The sequence below is a fragment of the Peromyscus maniculatus genome, chromosome 5, assembly GCF_049852395.1.
Source record: "Peromyscus maniculatus bairdii isolate BWxNUB_F1_BW_parent chromosome 5, HU_Pman_BW_mat_3.1, whole genome shotgun sequence".
Classification (NCBI taxonomy): domain Eukaryota; kingdom Metazoa; phylum Chordata; class Mammalia; order Rodentia; family Cricetidae; genus Peromyscus; species Peromyscus maniculatus.
In genome coordinates this window covers 137040498-137060684 of record NC_134856.1, presented here as the reverse complement: position 1 = coordinate 137060684, position 20187 = coordinate 137040498, and the positions used below count along the sequence as shown (strand labels likewise).

General features: G+C 49.8%; 1 protein-coding gene and 1 long non-coding RNA gene across 7 annotated transcripts in view; one reads left to right on the top strand and one right to left on the bottom strand.

The window, feature by feature from the left end:
• Macroh2a1 (macroH2A.1 histone) overlaps positions 1–20187 on the top strand; it is a 63994-nt gene that overhangs the window by 23500 nt on the left and 20307 nt on the right. For 2 of the 4 annotated variants that reach the window (XM_006976765.4, XM_006976763.4), the window contains exons 3-5: positions 9315–9421; positions 9834–10031; positions 16638–16748. In XM_006976765.4, coding sequence (XP_006976827.1) covers positions 9315–9421; positions 9834–10031; positions 16638–16748 — 416 coding nt within the window. The remainder of the gene's footprint in view (positions 1–9314; positions 9422–9833; positions 10032–16637; positions 16749–20187) is intronic. The other 2 variants (XM_006976766.4, XM_006976764.4) reach the window with 1 other exon arrangement.
• The window catches only part of LOC121829636 (uncharacterized), a 94749-nt gene continuing 89301 nt past the window's right edge, over positions 14740–20187 (bottom strand). For 2 of the 3 annotated variants that reach the window (XR_006072682.2, XR_013051672.1), the window contains exons 4-5: positions 15228–15683; positions 14740–14947 (exon numbers count right to left, since the gene is read on the bottom strand). This is a non-coding gene — a long non-coding RNA (uncharacterized LOC121829636). The remainder of the gene's footprint in view (positions 14948–15227; positions 15684–20187) is intronic. The other variant, XR_006072683.2, reaches the window with a different exon arrangement.

Below are 20187 nucleotides of genomic sequence, written 5' to 3'. Positions count from 1 at the left end.
CTATAATGAGTTGCAGCAAGACCAACAGAACGGTGTCAATCAGTCAATCACACCGACCCCCGCCCCCTTTCTGTCTTATCTCTTCCCACAGCCCCTTCCAGGTTTGCTTGCCAAGAAGGTGACACAACCCTCCTTGGATTTGCCAGGCACTCCACCCTACTGCTTTGGCCCGCGTTCCTACCTTCCATCCCTCCCTTTCTACCTTCTCTTCCGACCCCAGCCACTTCCTTATCAGGCAGTTGCATCATCCATTTAGAGGCTGGAAAGTGTGTGTTCCCAGAGCTGCCCGCTTCAGCAGCTTCCTGGGCTGTCCAGCCAGTGTCCTCTCGGTGTGATCTTACACCTGTCTGTCTGTAGGGGCTGCTCTGGATCTTTATAGGAGCCTGACTCCTCATAGGGCTCCCTTTCAGCTGGCAGGGCCATTTGGAAACCCAGGCCCTCTGCAGATAGCTAGTGACTGCCCTTCCTATGCTGTGATTGGTTTTACTTGTAGTGACTGGGAGCTGCGGTAGACGTTAGTGAGCACATATCTGCTGTCTTTATAAATCTGTGTGCTGACTGCTGAAAGTCAGCGCCTGCATTCCCCGAGAAAATGGGGACAGCCTGCCTGAGGCAGCACCATTTGCCTTAGCCTCTTGTCCCTACCTCAGGCCCCCACTGGTCTCTAGTCTAGATTCAGAGACTGGTTTGTCCTGATACTTGGTTGAGTTTCAGGCAAGTGCTTTTGATGTTTGTTGAGCTCTTAACTGTGTGCAGGCACCAGTGAAATGTTTTACACTGGGCAGCGCACTGGATCCACGGGCCGCCCAAACCTCCTCCAGAGCTGCTCAGCACAGTAACTCATCTCCCCAGAGAGCAGCTCTCCAGGCTTTTCTGGGACTGAACCCTCAGCCGTGGCGAGGACTGGGCACCAGGACCACTAGTCCACTTGGTACTTCCTTGTTTCAAGTAGCCCCGATCACCTCAGGAGGACTAGTGTATGTCCAGTCTTTGTGGTTAGTGAAGGCTAAGCCTGAGGGAGCAGGCTCTGGAGCAGTCACATGTGACTGTCAGAGTGTGCATGGGGACCTGCAGGGGATGGAGACACTTCTGTGGCCTGGTGTGGGCCAAGGGAACAGAGATCCTGCAGCAAGAAGACACTGGAGGATGACAGACAGGTACAAGGCCGAGGGTGAGGGGAGTCCAGAGCATGAGTGGGAAATGGTAGGAGCAAGGAGGGTGTGGTCCTTGGAGTGACCTGTGCAGGGGTTTCAGGAAGGACCTGGCCCATGCTGGCAGCTGCAGAGGAAGCAGGTTGCTAGGGAGCATCTGCACAGCCAACCTCAGGAGGAGCCCCACAGGCCTCAGATGGAAGGCCTGTGCAGTCGGTGTGCAAGGTTGTGTTGCTCGGGGGTGCTGGGGACACAGTGGAGGGCAAGAGACTTCTGGACCAATGTCCTTTCTCAAAGAGGGGAGGATGGAGTGCTGGGTGTATGTAGAGCATATGCAGATGTGCTAGACAGCGACCCTCAGCCTCAGGAATCCACTGCCAGGACAAAGTTGGTGCTAGTGGAGGGCGGCCCCGGGAGCTGCAGGCCCTCTTGGGTCCTTCCTTTTGTGGCACTCTGCTGCTTCTGCCACTCTTCTAGAAACACTCCGCCATGGAGAGCAACCTGAAGTTCTGTGCTTGCAGTCTTGCCGTGAGAAGGCTGTGCAGACTGGGAGGCCATGGCTAAGGTACTGGAGACGGTGAGGCGGCTGGAGCAGCGCCACTTTGCCTTCACTCTTGTTTTGATTTCTGTCTGTTTCCCCGACTTACCTCTGCTTCTGGTTGCCCATAGCCATGCTGCCCGTGTGAGTGTGCATGGAGCTGTTGCCCACGGCAACGCAGTGTGCTGCTCTGCGCCTGGGTTTCCCTTTAGAAGTCCATCTGGAAAGTGGTACCAAGTAGGGGCTTTTTAAATGAACTTCCTCTTTACATTATGCTCTAAATCATTTCATTTCAGCAGACATCTGATTGTTCACCCCTTTGGGCTGAATTAAGAACAAATGGCTGTGGTTTTCCATATTAAAACAAACATACACGTTAACCATTTCCTTGTAAATTAATTTGGAGACCTTGAAAGTAAGTGATTGGTGCTGCAGAGGCTGGGGCAGAACAGGTTTGCTTAGAGCGCCTTCTTTCCCTCCTCCTCCCAGGAGCTCTGGAGCCCAGCAGCTGGCCTGGCTTCTGCCCTGCCATGGTGCCCCCTGCTGGGGTCAGATGAAAGTCCCAGACCCCATCCCAAGGCAGAGCCCGCCCGCCCGCAGGGCTGCCTGGGGGTGCTGTGTTCTGTCAAGGCAGGTCTGGCAGGACAGAGGTTAATAGAGTTCAAGTGCATTTTTCAAACATATGTAAACTGTTAAGTGTAACAGCAAAGGGTAAAACTGCTGGGGAGGACACACCAGGTTTTCTGTTGCTTTTCTTCTCCTGCTTTTGCTTTTCATACGTGTCTGTCCCCCCAGTTATTTAGATGGAGAAACCAGGAGAAGGAAGTCAGTTTCTTGCCCTTGTAATCAAGGCTGCCTTACTGCTAGCTCCTCCCCTTCCTGCCCCACCCCACCACCCCTTCCCTCATCCCCTTCCTCTCCTTCCCCTCTTCTTCATGAGGAGATTGCAGCCTTAGTACACAGAGCTTACATTTACAGCATCTACTAAGCATTTTACTTAGTAACTCAACCCTTACAGACCTCTGAGGTAACCCCAATCCTGTTCTATAGAGTGGGAAACTGAGGCTGGGTGTTGTCTTGCCATGGCTGACAGCAGTCACAGGAGCTAAGATTCAAATCACCACATCTGACGGCAGACCTGGCCAGCCACCATGAATCATGGCTGCTGCCCTTCGCCGCAAGCCAGCTGGAGGTGGTGGAAGTCGAAGCTTCCATCTGCAAAGGTGAAGGAGGGGCTCCTGGCATTGGGGCTCCTCAAGCACGGGCCTTGACAGGCAGGTTAGAGTCAGTATTTGCCAACAATCCAAGTGTCTCTTCTGCTAATATGCATGTCTTTTCAAAACGTGCATGTGACTCTGACATATGAAGAATGAGTGTCCAGTGGAACGTACTTCAGAGACTCCCAAAGCAGGCTACAGTTCTGCCTTGTTGGTAGTCTTTGTGGGACTGGACCAGATGCCCCCTGGTTCACAGAGCCGACAGCAGGGATGAACTTGAGTGGACCTTGTGGGAAGCAGTGGGCAGTTCTCTTTAAAAAGTCCCTGTATCAACACAGACGACTGTCTACAATGCCTGCATAGCCCTTACTTTGTGGAATACCCAGTTCCTCTGAGAGCCCGGGGCCAGCTGAGGGTGGGCCCTGGGACAGGCCAACAACAGGGAGCTTCGCTGTGGCCCAGAGCTCCACCAAGGGGACGACTCTGCCGGCCTCAGTCTCTGCTGTTCCACACCTGGAAAGCAGTGGACATGTGGCGGACATGGCAGCAGACACTCCAGGTCACTGAGGGAATTGGAGAGGGCCATGGTGTGGTCAGACCACAGGAAGCTCTTAGCAGTGACCCTCCAATTGGGGTTGACTGGGGTAAGGTCTTCTGGAGTGGTGTCCCAATTGTGAACTTGGTGAAGTCAGTGGAGGGGTGAACACTCAAAAGAAATACAGTAAACAGATTCCTTGTCATGGTTTTGGCTCTTAGTAGATACCGGTATTCTCCTTGGGATTATGTGCATATTTGCTTTCTTTGATTTCTGATTGTTACTTTCAATCTTTCTTTTGTTAGACGAGATGCTTCAAACAGTTCCGTAAAAGCCCCAGATTCTTTCCTATTGCAAGGTTTGGGTTTGGAGTTTGGCTCAGCCTCACCACATCACCTGTTAGCTGTTAGAGTCTAATTCCACAAGCCATGACTTCATCTCCCTGAAGGAAGGTAGACGAAACGCTTCCATATAGCGGGGTCGGTTCAGTCGAGATGCCGTGTGGTGGGGAGAGGGAGGGGGAGGGTTAGATTCTAAACCTTTGGGCTTGGGTAAAATGGAGAGGTAGGGCTGTCGGAAACATTCTTGCTCAGCCAGCTGTCCCAGAGATGAGATGACTGCTAAGTCACGGCCTTGTCCAAGGCCGTGGGAATCTTGTCATGGGGCCCTAAAGCCATCATGTTCACCGAGGCTTGGGAGCTTTGGGCTCTGAGGAGAAAAGGCCACATCACCAGTCCTGGCCACCACAAACCAGTTGCTCTCTGGCTGTTACTGCTAGACCTGGCCAAGAGTGGGGTGCTTGGGTGTCTTTCAAGTCAGATCTTAAAACAATATTAAAAGAACCAGCTACCAAAGTACCCAGCAGCGAGCCTCACGCAGTGGTTCTGCCTGGGGAACTTTTACCATATTTACAACCCCCTCTGGACCTGACCTTATGCACTCTGGGCCCCAAACCAGGCCAGTGTTGGTCATTAGCCATAAAAGTTAGCTTGTCTCTGGCCAGGAAGAACGTTCCAGGGGTGAAGGCCTGGAGAGGGCTTCTGTTTCTTCCCTCCTAAGGCTCCCATCGCAAACCTTCCATGGTTTCTCAGAGGTTCCCTTTTATTTTATTTTATTTTATTTTGTTGGTTGTAGGCTCCAGGATGTAGCTCTAATTAGCACTCTGAGGAAGGGTCTAGGGACTGAGCCCCAGAAACCATGGAGATGCAGTCACAGGAGTTGCCCTGCCGCTCAGGCCTCCATGGTTTTGCCCTCTGTGTCACTATCAAGGAAAGGTTCCCATTCTGAAGAACAGACTCGGGCCCTTCTCCCTGCGGTGTTTACGCCGTCACAGTCTCACAACAGCCATCCTCTCCCCCTGTGTAAAGGCCAGTGTACCCTGAAGAGCAGGCAGGAGCCACCCTGTCTTGTTGAGTGGCTGGCGGTTTGTATCTCTCCTTCTCCATGCAGCAGGCAGCCCTCTCCTGGCCAGGAACCCTTGTACTTTATTGCTGTTTCTACAACTGGGCCTAGGCTGAAGGGCAGAGGGGGTCCCTGCTGCTCAGCAGGGGGCAAATGCACACTGCGGTCCCTGCCTCCTTAGCAGTCAGGATGTGTCCTTGTCTTTCTCGCTGTTGTAAAGTGCCCAGGCCCTCTGCCCAGTGCGGTGTGGAGGCAGACCGGGGCGTGGACCGTGTTTCTTGTAAAAGGTGTGTCTCGGAGGTACTCTGTCTTGTGTGTCCCCTGATGATAGTGTTCCTATGGTTACTATCCATCTGGAAAAACACGAGAGTAAACAAGCCGCAGTACTTGCCAGCGCGCCGGAGCCTCTCCGCGCCCCACCTTGCTGTTGTAATGGGTGCAGCGCCTGCTTCCTCCCTGCAGAGGCCAGGGCCCACTCCTTGGTGGCAGGAACCTGGGCTGGACATTCATCTCGGCCTGTGCGCATTGCTGGGTTTGCAGAAAGGAAGCCTTGGACTTGAGCTCATTGGTGCACAAGCAAGAGAGTGCCACCCTTACCCTGCTCCTTCTCAGGGGACCCCATTCCTAGATCTGCCGTCCACCCCACCTGTCACAGCCATTCCCGCAGGACTCCAGGCTGGCATCCCTGAATCCAGCTGAATTGGCAGCGTGCAAGGCGTCCTTGGACTTTCCCAAGGGAAAACTAAAGCCATTGACACTGGAGCCACAAATCAGACCCGGGGCAGGCTAATGGAAGCTGGTGTCCTCGGGTCTGTGGGGTGGGTCAGTGTGCCCCTTGACCTCAGGGGGCAGGCTAATAGAAGCTGGTGTCCTCGGGTCTGTGAGGTCAGTGTGCCCCTTGACCTCGGGGCAGGCTAAATGGAAGCTGGTGTCCTCAGGTCTGTGGGGTGGGTCAGTGTGCCCCTTGACCTCAGGGGGCAGGCTGATGGAAGCTGGTGTCCTTGGTTCTGTGGGGTCAGTGTGTCCCCTGACCTCTGGTGCTTGCTTCCGGAACACTCATCTGCTTTCTTTCCATTCCTCACATACTGCCTCTTCCACCTAGGCCAGCAGCCCACACCACTCACGGGTTCATCTTCAATTCTATCATTTCCCTGCCCAGAGAATCAAAACACACAAAAAAGTCAAACACCCAGAGAGACCACACCTCTCCTTCTCCCCACCTCTGCCTGGGGAGGCCTTCTGTTGGGACCCCTGCAAGAAGAGGAAACAGGCTTCTTCTCCAGAAACTGCTCCCACATGATTTGCTTGTCATGGGGTGGGCTTGAGGATTTAGGAAAACAGTCCACCACTGTAGACACCTGTATGTTCCCTGCTTTTAATAATGAGCAGGTAAGGCTTTCTTAGCACATCAGGGTCAGCAGACTGTAACCTCCCAGCCGCTTTCTGCATGCTCTGGCTCCCCATACTGAAGGCTCCTCCTCCCTCCAGCCCCACAGAAGGGGGAAAGGCTTAAGAGGGGAGTGTGCTAGTGCTAGGAAGCTTTTAAAAATGGCTCCACAGCTCCATGATGCCAGAGGCCACTCTTAAGCCTTCCTAAGTGCTGAGGTCCAGCCCTGGGACTGCTCTGGTAGGCTCTTCTCTCTGCCCTTTATTGCCAGAGTCTGCTCTTGGGGGCCTCAGGCACCTACTTTGCTAACTGTTGAGCTGTGTGTGGGTAGGATGTGCTACCTACACCACACGGACAGGAGTCTGAGGCTCCCCTGGACCACAAGCAGGCATTTCTGCATCCGTGACCCCTGTGTCTGATGCACTACAGGTCACCTCTTCGTTTGAAAGAGAGGGCCTGTGAACAGTTATAGGGAACTTCTAGGAGAATGGTTCTCGAAATCCTGAGAAACTGTGCTGGACTGAGGTAGGAGGAGAACAGCCTGTGAGGCTGAGGTGAACAGGTAAGCCTTTCTCCAGTTACTGCCTGCAGGTACTGGCCAGGCTCCCTGCCTCTCACTGGGGCTCTCGTGTGCATGAAGCCCAGCAGCCCTACTCTCTTGAGCTCTGGCCTGTGCAGCCTCGTGTTGATCTCCTTCCTGCTGGAAAGACAGGAACCTCAGTGCCTTTGCATTCCTTCTCAAACACAGCTCTTTGTCTCTGTGATGACTGAGCAAAAAACGATTTCCCGGAGTTAGGGAAGGTGACCTGTGGCTCCAGGTGTGACTGATTCCCTTTCCCCGCCCACTGTCACTATGAAAGTGTTCATGAGGAGCCAAGCACACTCATCTTTACACACAGGTAGCAAGTTTTTGTGTGGGGCTTAGTTGTTAATCTCAAAAATGTACACACCATCTCAAGTGTGGTAGTGCATGCATCCATCTAGCTGTCAAGAGACTGAGGCAGGAGAGTCACAGATTTGAGGCTAGCCTGGCTACCTAGTAAGTCTGAGACCAAAGTAAGACCGTGTCTCAAAGCAAGCACCATAGACAACCATGAGTATTCTAAGTTTCAGGCTTGGTTTCCACACAGCTGCCAGTTTATCTGCTTGTTCCAAGATGTGCCCAAGCACTGGCGTAGTTAGGGTGGTCTAGAACATACAGCATAACTGGAACATTAGACCTTGTTTAGTGCCAGCAGAAGGGCATCACAGGCAGACCCACAGCATGGGCAACAGTTGATAGATTCACGAACAGTCTGCACATTTCATGAAGACAGTGAGTCGTCTCGAGGAGATGGGCAGGTTACCAAGGGAACTGTATTGCCGAGCAGGGAGTTGGGAGGGATCCCTTGCAGAGGGCACTCCCCAGTGCCGTTGATAATGGTGGAAGATCTGTCTTTTCACCCAATGAGACTGCCTCGAAGGGCAGGAAAATAGACTTTAAAAGTATCAGACGCAGGTTATACTCAGCCTCCCCGTCCTGTTTATTCCTCGTCATGATTTTTGCTTGAAGAAATTTTAGACATACAAAATGCTGGAAAAACTCGTGTATTATTCTTACTAGATAAATAACAGTCTGTATACTGCAGGGTACGGCGCTGCTTTGGAACGAGCATACCTTAGTAGACTAAGTGGTTGATCTGGTTAACATACTTATCCCTCATGTTCCTGTGTTCAGGTTTGGAGAACATTTACAATATATGTTAGTGATTAGGGAATACATAGTATTATCAACTGTAGTCACCGTTTTGGGCACGTATTAAGACTTTCCCTAAAATATAATTGAATCTCTGTACCCTCTGACATTCTTTTTCCTTTCACTGCACCTCCACCCCAGCCTCGACTTCTAAATTAAACTTTTTTAGATCAGGTGTCTTAGTAAGCTCTTACAGCATTTATTTTTCTGTGCCTGGCCTATTTCACTTAGATATGTCACCTGAGGTCTGTAAAGTTCAGGTCCGTACATGTTACAAAGGACAGAAGTCCTTGGAAAGAGGGACTCTGACCACATGCAGCTGTAACAGCAGCTGCCACACTTTGCCATGTTCACTGTGCTCTCAAGACAACATCAAGACACTCCATTCCTGAATACCAGCATGAACTTCCTTTTTTATTTTTGTTTATTTTCATTTTATGTGTATGAGTTTTTGCCTAGATGTGTGTAAGTGCATGCAGTACAAGCAGAGGCCAGAAGATGATGTCAGATTCCAGGAACTGGAGTTACAAGTGGTTGTGAGTTGCCATGTGGGTGCTGGGAACTGAACCTAGGTCCTTTGGAAGAATAGCCAGTGCTCTTAGCTGCTGAGCTGTCTCTAGCCACAGCATAAATTCCTTAAGAACAAGACTGTTCCCTTCAGATTGGCCATGCTACTGTCCAGTTTAGGAAAGCTAATTCCTAGGGTGTGACTCGCATGTTCAGACCTCTTCCCTTGCCCCCAGAATGACTGGTTCTGCCTCTGGCTCTTTTCAGCCTGCAGTATCCCACCCTTTTGTTTTGTATTACTGTGACATTGACCTTATGAGTCTAGTCACAGCTTCCTGATTTCAAATCCAAATGTGCAGGTGTTCTTACTTGATTCAAGCATCAAAGATTTCTCAAACACTGTCTATATCAAGCCCCTTCCCCTTGAATTCTACAAATGGATGATGCATTGCCAGAGTGCAGGTATTGTGTCCTTCTGGCCACACCCACTCCAAACACCCCTCACAGGAAGCTCATTCTAGGAAATGGGAGCCAGAACTGGATTTATATCGTAGTCCCACCATGTACTTTCTCAGTGGCCTTTTACTGGTCCCCATTCCTACCAACCTCTCCATTTTGAAAACAAAAGGTGGAATCTTTAACCCTGCCCACCTTTTCTATTAAATCTCTTCCTGGTTTTCCCAGAAGTACTGCTTACAAAACATACCTGTAGCTTCTTACCTCTGGTTAGCTGTTTCCTGAACCAGCCATTTCTTGTGCCCATTCCTGCACTATGATTGGAGTATGGGGGCATGTAGTTCCCGCATGCCCTGAAATGACCACATGCTCTTCTCTGCCCTACAGCTGAGATCCTGGAGCTGGCTGGCAATGCAGCAAGAGACAACAAGAAGGGACGGGTCACTCCCCGGCACATCCTGTTAGCTGTGGCCAATGACGAGGAGCTGAACCAGGTATGGGCTCCCCACCCCGCCCCCAAGCATGCTGGCACACACTCGGACTACTCTTACTCCCCAGCCCGCCCCCAAGCATGCTGGCACACACTCGGACTACCCTTAGAGGCTGTGGTGGCTGGCAAGACCTCAAGCAGCTTCTTGTCTGTTAGGGCTTCACTGGGAGTGGGGTCGGGAGATGACAAGGGTGCTTGGCTCTCCTGGGAGAAATAGTGTAAATGGAAACCAAGTGAGGACTCAAGGAGTCTATCCCTGTGTAGTCTGAGTCTCTATGCTTGTAGCTGCCACAGAAGTAGGAGCTGAACCATCTCAGAGTGATACGTCTGAGCAGGGCTGACTTCTTGAATGAGGCAGGGCACTCCTGGAGCAGGGTGGTGTGGCTCACCACCTGTGACTTTGGTTTTCCTGCAAGCTGCTAAAAGGAGTCACCATAGCCAGTGGGGGTGTGTTGCCGAATATCCATCCTGAGTTGCTAGCGAAGAAGCGAGGATCCAAGGGAAAGTTGGAAGCCATCATCACGCCTCCACCAGCCAAAAAGGCCAAGTCTCCATCCCAGAAGAAGCCAGTGGCTAAGAAAACAGGAGGCAAAAAAGGGGCCCGGAAATCTAAGGTATGGGATCTGGCAGGGGTGTGTGGGATGGGATAAGTAAGGTCTTAGGGACCTCCCAGCCCTTTTCAGAGCTGATCCCCATCAGGAAACTGACTGAAACAGGAACATGTGGGAGTCCAACTCACTGGCTAATCAAGAGTGTCTTATGGAACCTGGCCACAGTTGGAGGACTGAAGCCCTTGGGACTTGGAGATGGATAGTGGGTATCCAGGGAGCAGTTGGAGGTGGGTGGTAGCCCAGCCCTACACCTTCTACACCTGGTCTCCCACGTAGATGCGACAGCCTTTGGAAAGGTTTTCTTGTGCCAGAGATCAGCCACCATACAGTCCTCAGAGTGGCCATCGGCCTGCAGGCTTTGATACTGAGTTGTACAATCTCTGTGTTGCCATGGCGATGTGTCCTCCTCTGGGTATGCTGTAGCAGGAGCACTCCAGACCAGCTGTCATTCGGAACACTTGCTTCAGTCAAGACAGTCCTTAGGCAGTTCCTCACAGACCTAGCTTCACTGGAAAGTAGTGTCCTAGACGCTGATCTGTGGGAGGAAAACCCTCTCATTAGCATGACCTAGAGTTATTTTGATGGGAAAGGGCAAAAAAATCCCCATCTGTTCACACTGTTTTGGAGTTTGTATTAGTTGGGGAGAAGGTGCTGTCCCTCACACACATTTGTGAGTGCAAACAACACTGCCATGAAATCAAAATCTAAATAAATACCTTTCCAAGGCCCAGAATTGTTCCACATTCCTGGAAAGAGAACCCTGACCTTGAGCAGCTAAAATTTCCAGATACTTGCATTCTACCTTGCTCCGGAGTTCTGGAGGAGGTGGGGCAGGCAGGGCAGGACTTTGCAGAATGTTCTCTGTTCATCTCTGCTAACTGTAAAGGGAGCAGGTTGGAGGCTCCCTTCCTCTTTCTGTTTGCAGTTGGGAGGAAGGGCAGGGCAGAGGAGGCAGGACAGGTGCCAGGGCGGCCCTTTGGAATGTCAGGAGAAGCACAGAGAAGCCAAGCCTCCTCTCCCTTGAAATGGCTGCCCGCAGCAAGGCCCTGGAATTAGGTGCTGGCACAGCAGGGTGGACCATGTGTTGAGCTTGGTCCTTACCCTCTTTCATGCACTCAAGTTGTGCCATCTGAACAGATCTTGAGATGCCAGGACCTACAGCAAACCTGACCGAGACTTGCTCCCCTTGACCCTAGTCTTCTGTCATAGGTTGAGTGTCTGTGGTGTGTGTGTGTGTGTGTGTGTGTGTGTGTGTGTGTGTGTGTGTGTGTGTGTGTGATGTATGTATTTGTGTGTATCTGTGATGTGTGTGGTATGTGTGAGTGTATTTGTGTGTGTGGTGTGTGTATGAGTGTATTTTTGTGTATGTGATGTGTGAGTGTATTTGTGTGAATGTATGTATTTGCAAGTGTGTGTGGTGTGAATATATTTGTGTGTGTGGTGTGTATGAGTGGATTTGTATGTGTGTGGCATGTGTATGAGTGGATTTATGTGTGTGTGAATATGAGTGTGTGTGTGTCGTTCCAGTCCCTAGTAGCTATGTTCCTAATAACCATATGTCAATAATCACTTGAACACTCAACTTCTCCTTTGATTACAAAAGCAGGGAGCCTGTGATGGTGGTCTGTTTTTCTTCCACACAATAAAACACATTGTCTGCTTACTGTACCAGTATTTGGCTGACATTAGACCCTGGGGGAGGCTGAAATTGGAACCGTGAACAGCTAATTTTCAAAACATTTGTTTAATGTAAATTGTGTCAGCTCCCAGCAACAGTGGAGGACCTGGCATCTCCATGTTGCTGTGGAACATCCTGAAAATCACCTTTCCAGGGGCATGCGCAGCGCACCTCCCCTCAGAGACATGCTAAAACACTTGCACTGAAAGGGAGTTGGTGTTTTTCAAGTGTCAGCACTTGACATCCAAATCATAATTTCCTCCCTCAGTTCTATATATTTGAAGGTTTTGAAAATCTCCAGTGTGACAGTTGAGGCAGCTACAGTGGAACAGTCAGAGGACACAGAAAACCCTGCCACTCAAGGCCAGAGCTCTGGCTATGCCTGGGCTCTTCCTACTTGGGTGGCCTCAGGAAGTCTGCTCCCTTCTCTGGCTTGGTCTGCCCTAGCCCATAAAACGACAGGGTCTGGTCCAGCCTACAAGCCAGTGACTCTGGGGATATTGCATAATATATTTTTGTATAGGTAATGTGTGTAAGTTTGGAGGCAGAAAAAAAAAGGTCTTGCTCCAATCACTGTCTATAATGAATTATTAACCCACTTTTTAGAAAGTCTGTGTATATAAAAACATATATGTATGGGAAACCCTTCTATCCTACGTGTTTAAAACGTTAAGTCACTGTTTTGGCAATTAGCATAGTGTCAAAAGTGGAAGGCCTAGGGCCTGTGACTTGGCTATATTCTAATTATGCCATTTGTGTGTTCTTGGCAAGTTCCTTATGATGCTCAGTTTCCCCATCTATGAAGTGGAACTACAACACAGGCTTAAAAGAGAATTCATGCAAAGCATGTGAAACAGTCTGTCATGGCGGGAGCTGTAGCTGCCCTGACCTGGGCCATTCTCTCATCCTGGGCATTCTCAAATCCACCCTTTTCCTGTGTGAAGACCCCACCCCCAGGGGATGAAGGTATGCTTACTGCTCACTGCCTGGCAAAAGGCCAGGCTGATTTTGGTGAGTGCCTCTTTTCTGAGGAATAAAGTGCAAATTAAGTGATTAACGGTCTGTTACAGCAGTGGTTCTCAACATGTGCGTGTGACCCCTTTGGGAGTCACATATCAGATATTTACCTTACAATTCATAGCAGTAGCAAAATTATAGTTATAAAGTAGCAATGAAATGATTTTATGGTTACAGGCCACCACAACGTGAGGAACTGTGTTAAAAGGGTCACAGCATTAGGAAGGGTGAGAACCACAGTGTTAAGGGATGTCAACAAAAAAGAGTTGATTCTTAGGAGGAATTACCACGCTGACAGTTCACTGACCTTTGACTGATGGAGAGTGAATGAGGCATAGGTGAACTTGGCTGGCAGGTCTTGCTCCATCTTATTATCAGCAGTGTAAATGTGACTCCAGACTGACTCTCACCTGATACCCTTTTTCAGAACAGCCTTCTACATGACCAATATACAGCACTTCTGCATTTATATAAAAATAAGAGTCTGAAGATATTACAGTCATTTGAGTTACATGGGATTGCTTAGATTTTCTCCCAAGTTTGATCAGAGAAGAATCTACTCCCTTGTATCCCCACTTTAGGAGAGAAGAGGCATTTTTCTTCTGTAATTGCAGGCAATGTGCTTCAGTTACACATGGTTATGATTTGAATGTGGTGGCTTCTTGCATGCAGACCGCCGGGCTAACTTGGGGCTTCTGCTGCTTCACAAAGGCCTAAGTTCTCTGCAGAGTGGATACTTCTCTGTGCAGCACTTACTGGTTGCTCTCATTCAGTCAGGAGTTCGCCAGCCTAGTTCCATTTTCCAAGTGAGTAGTCTTGAGGGAAGGCAAGCATTTTTCAGTTTGCCCAGGTCACACAGCTAGAGGAACCAGGGTTCAAATGCAGAAATTATAAGTTCAAATACTATCACTAGTGAGGCAGGAATCCTACCGTTCTGATGGTAGAAGACTGCAAAGCCACCCACTGCAGGGTAAGTGGGGCCGCCACAGTCTTAACAAATCACTGCTGAAAGCCACGAGCATCGTCACAACCTAATCTGGTTACACCAGTGGCTGCTTGCATGGTACATGGGAACTGGGAAGCCTCTCCACAGAAACACGCTCTAACCGTGGATGTCTGACACTGTCCACAGAAACACGCTCTAACAGTGGATGTCTGACACTGTCCACAGAAACACACCCTGACAGTGGATGTCTGACACCTGTCCACAAGGCCTGCTCACCACTTACAAGGCAGTGTGCTTCTCTCTATCTGCTTAACCCTCAGGGAGACACCTGCACCCCATTCCTGGCCACGGGCTGAGCAGTCCCCCTATGAATGATGCTGTGCTGACTAGAACAGTGGTGTTCAAGCTTTTTGTTTATAACCTCCTAAGAGAATTTTCAAAAAGCTTTGTATACATTTACATTTAAAGTCCAACAGATTCTTCGTAAGAAATTTAAGGTTATTTTTGGTTCTCTCTCTCTCTCTCTCTCTCTCTCTCTCTCTCTCTCTCTCTCTCTCTCTCTCTCTCTCTCTCCCCTGTTTACATGCATTCAGTAGCGTCAGCTACCCAGTACAAATTCACAACAAAGCAGTTTACTAACACTGGAAAATTTACATCTTTTTACTTACCTTTGTTTCACTTACTCTACAGAATTTAATTTTAATATTTTATTAAAGTGTGTGTGCGCGCGCATGCGTGCATGTGTGCATGTGTGTGTGTGTGTGTGTGTGTGTGTGTGTGTGTGTGTGTGTGCGCGCGCGCGTGCATGTTCCTGTGTCTGTGCCACCATTTGAGTATGAAGTCAGAAGACAACCTCTTGGGTTCAGTTCTCTCCACACCTTTACATGGGTCCTGGGGATCAAGCTCAGGTCACCAGGCTTATGTGGTTCCTGCCTTTCTCTGCTGAGCCATTTCACTGGCCTCATGTGATGTATCTTTATGCTTAGTGTTTTAGTGACGTTTGTAGCAGAACACTGTATATTTCAATTCATTTGAAATAGTTTTTGTGATCTTATACTAAATGATGTACATTTTTCAAGATAATAATATAGATTTAATCAAACCAATAAACACATTCCAGGTTTTAGAGAAAAAATGAAATTTTATTGGAAAGCATCTCGTAGCAGGATGAATGATTCCTTCCCTGCTGGTCCAAGGATCCTAAGATGTTGCCAAGATGAGGTGAAGGTCAGCATCCTGTTCTGTAGCCCGAGCTGTAAAGACTGAAAATCTTGCTCCCTAGAATGATAAAATGAGAACAGAGAAGTTAGTTATAGCAACGTTGCTCTGTCCTCTCTTTTCCTGGTACAAATGGTCAGGTGAGCAGTCTCCCACCCAGTTTACCAGCATGGTGTTCTTAAGCACCCTCCCCCACCAGGTCTCCCTGCTGTTAGCCTGCCACGCTCCCTGCTGAGTCCCAGCTGACATTGGGACATTGCCCTTGACAACTGCAGGGGCTTTTCAGTGGTCTCCAGCTGTTAACTCAGATGTTCCTTTAGTTTGGCTGAAACCAGCAGACCTGTGGATGCTTTGTCAGCCTTTCTTTCCTCGCTCTCCAAAAGTCTATCGCTGAGGCTTCCCATGCGGTTCTTGATTACCTGGCTCTCTTCCATGAGTCAGGTCAGTTGAATTCCAAGTATTAGGAAAATGAACCAGTGAGAATCTGAATATAACTCTGCTGGCTTTCTTTCTTGATAAGTGCTTTTGTCCAGTCTCAAAACCCTGGAGCTGTGGGTTTAGTTTACTTAGTTTATGGAAAGTCAGCTCTATCATTGCCAAAGCAGTCTTCACTGCTAAAGCAGTCGGCAAAAGTAGATGGTTTTTCTGATGCACGGGAGGCTGCTACGAACAAGGACATGGGCCCAAGATCACCCTTCGCCATCATCTGGGCAGGTGTCTGTCACTGAGCTCTGCCTCAGCCACATCTTGATTTTCTCCCACTGGACCTTTCTCAGGATCGGTGGACTCTGATAATCTGGGGGAAGGGAAAAGAAAAAAGATGAACTGTCTAATTAGAAGTCCCCTCATTCTCACTGTCCTCATCTTATAAAGTACCTGAGTGTCAACAACCCACACACAAGCTAAATACCCATTTCTGTTAGCTTTCACCCTAAGTATGTGTCCCCAGAGCCATGTGTCCTTTTACCGCTTACTTGGGCCGTGAAAGGAGAGGGTTTTGAAGGGGACCCAGGGCAGAAGGAAGTACATTAGAAAGCTGAGAATGGAAGGCCCTGTACCTCGTGGAAGTTCCTCAGGATCTCCGGGCACACACAGTTTAGTCTGCATGATGCTGGGAGTGTGTTAAAGTTTGGCACTATGGGGGTGGGGACACAGCAGCCCCCATGGGCTTCTCCACAGCAAGCTCTAGGGAGGAAGATGGGAAAGGGCCCCCGCTACTGTCACCTGAAACAGTTTGCTTTCTTCTTTTTTGTTTTAAGGCACCATCTCACACTGCAGTTAAAGCTTGCTAAGAACTCAACTATGTAGCCCAGGTTTCCTTAAACTAACAGCAGTCCTCCTGCCTCAGCCTTCTGAGCACTGGATTACAAGGGTGAGCCTCTAGCGATAAGTCACGTACAAACTGAGTCACGTGCACATATCTAAAAAGGGGAGATACCTACAAACCATAGTGAAGAGATATTATTCTGAATTTATGAAATGACTCTATTCTAAATAATTGGAAATTTAGGTTTGCTTTTAAGATTATTTTCAAGACTAGAAGTAATAAAGTACAATTTAAGATGTTTTCATTAAAACTCAGGGCTCTCAAAATAAGTCATAACCTCTACTGTGGGACATGCCAGTGGTTTTGTTTCCTGTGCCCTCTGAATTGGCAATGGGTGAGGCCTGGGGCTGCCTCCTTACTAGGAAGGACAGATTGTGTGGCCCCTGCCGGATGTCCATGTTCTAACTCTCCGATTTGTACAAGAAGAAGCAGGGGGAAGTCAGCAAGGCGGCCAGCGCAGACAGTACGACAGAGGGCACGCCCGCCGATGGCTTCACCGTCCTCTCCACCAAGAGCCTCTTCCTCGGCCAGAAGGTAGGCAGGCGCCGCTCAGTGTGCCCCAGGGCCCTGGGAGAGGACACAGGCTGGGATCCCTGGGTGCCACTCAGCTCAGGGTGGACAGACCAGCTTTCGGGGGAGTGGCTTGGGAAGTAGCCCCAGGGAGGGGTGAATTCTGATAGAATCACCAAGCTGGGACGGGATTCTGGCAGGTTCCAGGAAGGGGGGATGGTAGTGCAAGAAGGCAAGAGGCCCCCACTGGGGACAGGACCCTGGGGCTCAGCCTAGGTGAGGAGGTGCTCTGTGGAGGAGGCTGGTCCTCAGGTAGCATGGGTTGTGCAGGGGAGAAATCCTATCCAGAGGTTCTGGTGGGCACTGATCTGGTCCAGGGAGCTGGGTTGTTCATACCAGGGGCTTCTTCACTGACCCACCAGGCGACTCCTCGAGCCAGTTGTTTGTTTTAACCATGGGCAATAAATATATTTTCAGCCGTCCCAGTGATGCAGCTTTGCCAGGACGCCATGGTTTTGTAAAAGTTGATTCACTTTTATTGAAAATAAAAATGATGCAAAGGCTTTTAAGACCTGAAAATGAGAGCTGATTAAAAGAGGGGTGGGACTTGTCTCCATTTTTTTAAATATGTTAAAAACATCTTTAAGGCCTGAACTTGACCTTGCAGGTCCGTTTGCTTAAAGGGGGTGTAAACGGCTTAGAAGCTGCATCATTTTTAGGTCCTCACTGTCAGTTTTATTTTGCATCACAATGACACCATTTTCTTGCTCACTCATTGCCAGTTGTCCCCAGCCCTTCCCTCTTCTGTCACTAATTGCACTCAGGCTCTCATGATGCAATTCCTGCGGTGACTGTTCCGGAATCTAACCATCGCTGTTTATGTTGTATAACCATTTTCTGTATTTTGTGTGCATTTTTCTAAAGCAGCAGCTCTGGTTGTCATCTTAAGGTCTGGGGCTTTGAAAGTTTAACTTCTACTCAGCACTAAAGGCAAACACCTAGGTCTACTTCCACGCCTTTAACAGGTCCCATCACATTGCCTCAGTTGCCACTGACATATGAAATCCCTCTGCTGTTTAAGACTAGTCACTTATCTTCTCCTTCCCTAAGGAATGACTAGCCAGGGCCGGGACGCCTATTGAGCAGGGAGAACCGCTCAGTTTCTGGGGACAGCCAGCTTTTTCCTCACCCACCCTGCTCTTAGTCACCTCCACCCTGGCCTCTCCTGGTTCTGCTCCCCTCTGCTGCCATCCCAGAGGCAGCCTCAGCCAGAACTCACATTCGCCTCACTGCAAAAGACACACTTGCAAACAGTATGAAAGTACCAAGCCGTGTAAGTCCCATGTGCCAACACAGACGCCCTTCTGTTGCTCTGTTGATTCAGAAAGAGATGGGATCATGTCCACATCTGGGCTGTTGCCTGGAGCCTCGCTAAAGATACCTTGCTTGTGTCTGCAGGGCTGTATGTAACAGCTCTCTGCAGCTCTGCTCTCTGGGATCCTTCTGGTCTGATTGCAGACTGAGTACCTCAGGGTAAACATTGTGAATCTCTTTAATACTGACTGTCCCTCTCAGGGCTGGCAGGGGTTCAGAAAGCCACAGAAAAGTATCGATGCTCCAATAATTTGCAGATGGTCTGATGAGTAGAATGAAGGCATCAGGTTAGATCATGAAGCTAGTGTGCCTGTTTGAGATCCGGACTCCTGATAAAGACTTCCTGAGATAGAACCCGGAGTGGAATGGGCAGCCCTGAGAAAAGACACTGAATGCTGACCCACTTTTCTGCACATTTAAACACTTCAGTCTTTTGGATGTCATGAAACTGCCCTTCTTGCTGAATGTGTGTACAGCAGGATATGCTGACATTCACGCTCCCCAGAAGAGGTCCCCAGAATCACTGCAAACAGAAGCTGAGTAACCTGCATCTTCTCAGGTCAGCCTGGGCACCCACATGAGAAATTAGGGTGCTCTATCCTTTCAAGAACCCCCGACTCCTGTAGCCCGAGGCAGAGTAAGTTCAATCCAGGGCACGGTCCGAAGCAGCACTTCCAGGCCACTGACTGGCTTTGACTGTCAGGCAGTGTGCTAGCGTGTAGTGTTGGGGTGGGGGTCCGTGTCACACAGCCCGCTGGTGCCTGGCTCGGCATTAGTTTGGGTTTCACAGAATGTTTCCGAAAGTGTTTTTTAGAAGGAAGCATGGTTGTGGCACCCTGCTCTCTGCACCCCATGTCCCATCTGTGACAGCAAGCAGGTGGAGAAAGGGGACACGGTGCCACCCCAGCCCTGTGAGCCTGGTTGCTAAGCTGCTCACAGGAGGAACCAGCCCAGGGCTTAGGAGCCTGGACTCTAATTGTTGTCAATGATGCATTTCACAGACTGAAGTCTCAGGAGAATCCCCTCGTGACTGTGATTTCTGTGTTTACACACATTGTTGATTTTTTTTTCTTTTTTTAAGAAAACAGAGCTGTGAGCCCGAATCCCCGAATATTTTGCTGTGTGGTTCCATTGAGACCTGGCTTTTCCTTAGCCCTTTAAGAACCTCATGGTTTATTTCAAACAAAACAGCAGCAGCAACAAACCCCACCCGCAGTGCGTGTTTGGTGGTAGAGGCTGTACTCGAGGCAGTTGGGAAATCAGGCTGGGGGGGGGGGGTAATTGAGTCCCCGGTCAGACTCATGGTAGCGTGCTAGAGGCCCGGGGCGGCAGGTCCGGGAGTTCCCTTTGACCCGTGCCTCTTCTTCTGAGGGCGGGAAGTTGACCAGAGAGGGAGTTCTCACCTCCATCCCTCCATTCAGACCACCGCCCACCTCTGAGTAGAGCAGGGAATGCTGATGGCGTCATGCAGCACAGCCCACCCTGGCCTCTGGCACTTTCTGGACGACCATGTCTTTCAGGAGTACTGCTTGCCAGGAGCCCACCACATGGTGCCCCTAGGCCCAAGGCCCTGGGAAGGTTGGGGCTAGAAACATGGGTGATAAGGGACAGCACAGATGTGAAGACAGGAGTGGCCTGCTGTGGCCTCTGGGGAAGACCTTCTGTTGAAGACAACTCCCTCCCATTCCCCTTCATGGGAAAGTGGACTCGGAGGGCAGGAGTTAGGAAAGTGAGGCCAGCCCAGGCGTCCCTCTCTGTTGTTGTGAATGACACCAAAGTCTGACAGCCACAGGTCGGCCCAACACACCATTCAAAAGATCTGCAGTTATCACCCACATGTCTTCAAATTGAATTTCCAATCCGATTTTAAAAGGGATTGTACCATTTCCTTCAGCCAGCTGGGTCAGGTCAGGGTGTAGAACAGGCTGCTGGCTTCTCTCCGCCATTGGCCAACATCTCCCGACCTCTCCACCTAGGGAAGGCCAGACGGGCTTCCAGCTGCTGGAGAGCAAGCCTGGCCAAGGGCCCAGTTTCTGAGCCTGTGTTCCCTTCAGTCCTACCTTACAGGAGAGGAGATGTTCATTTCACC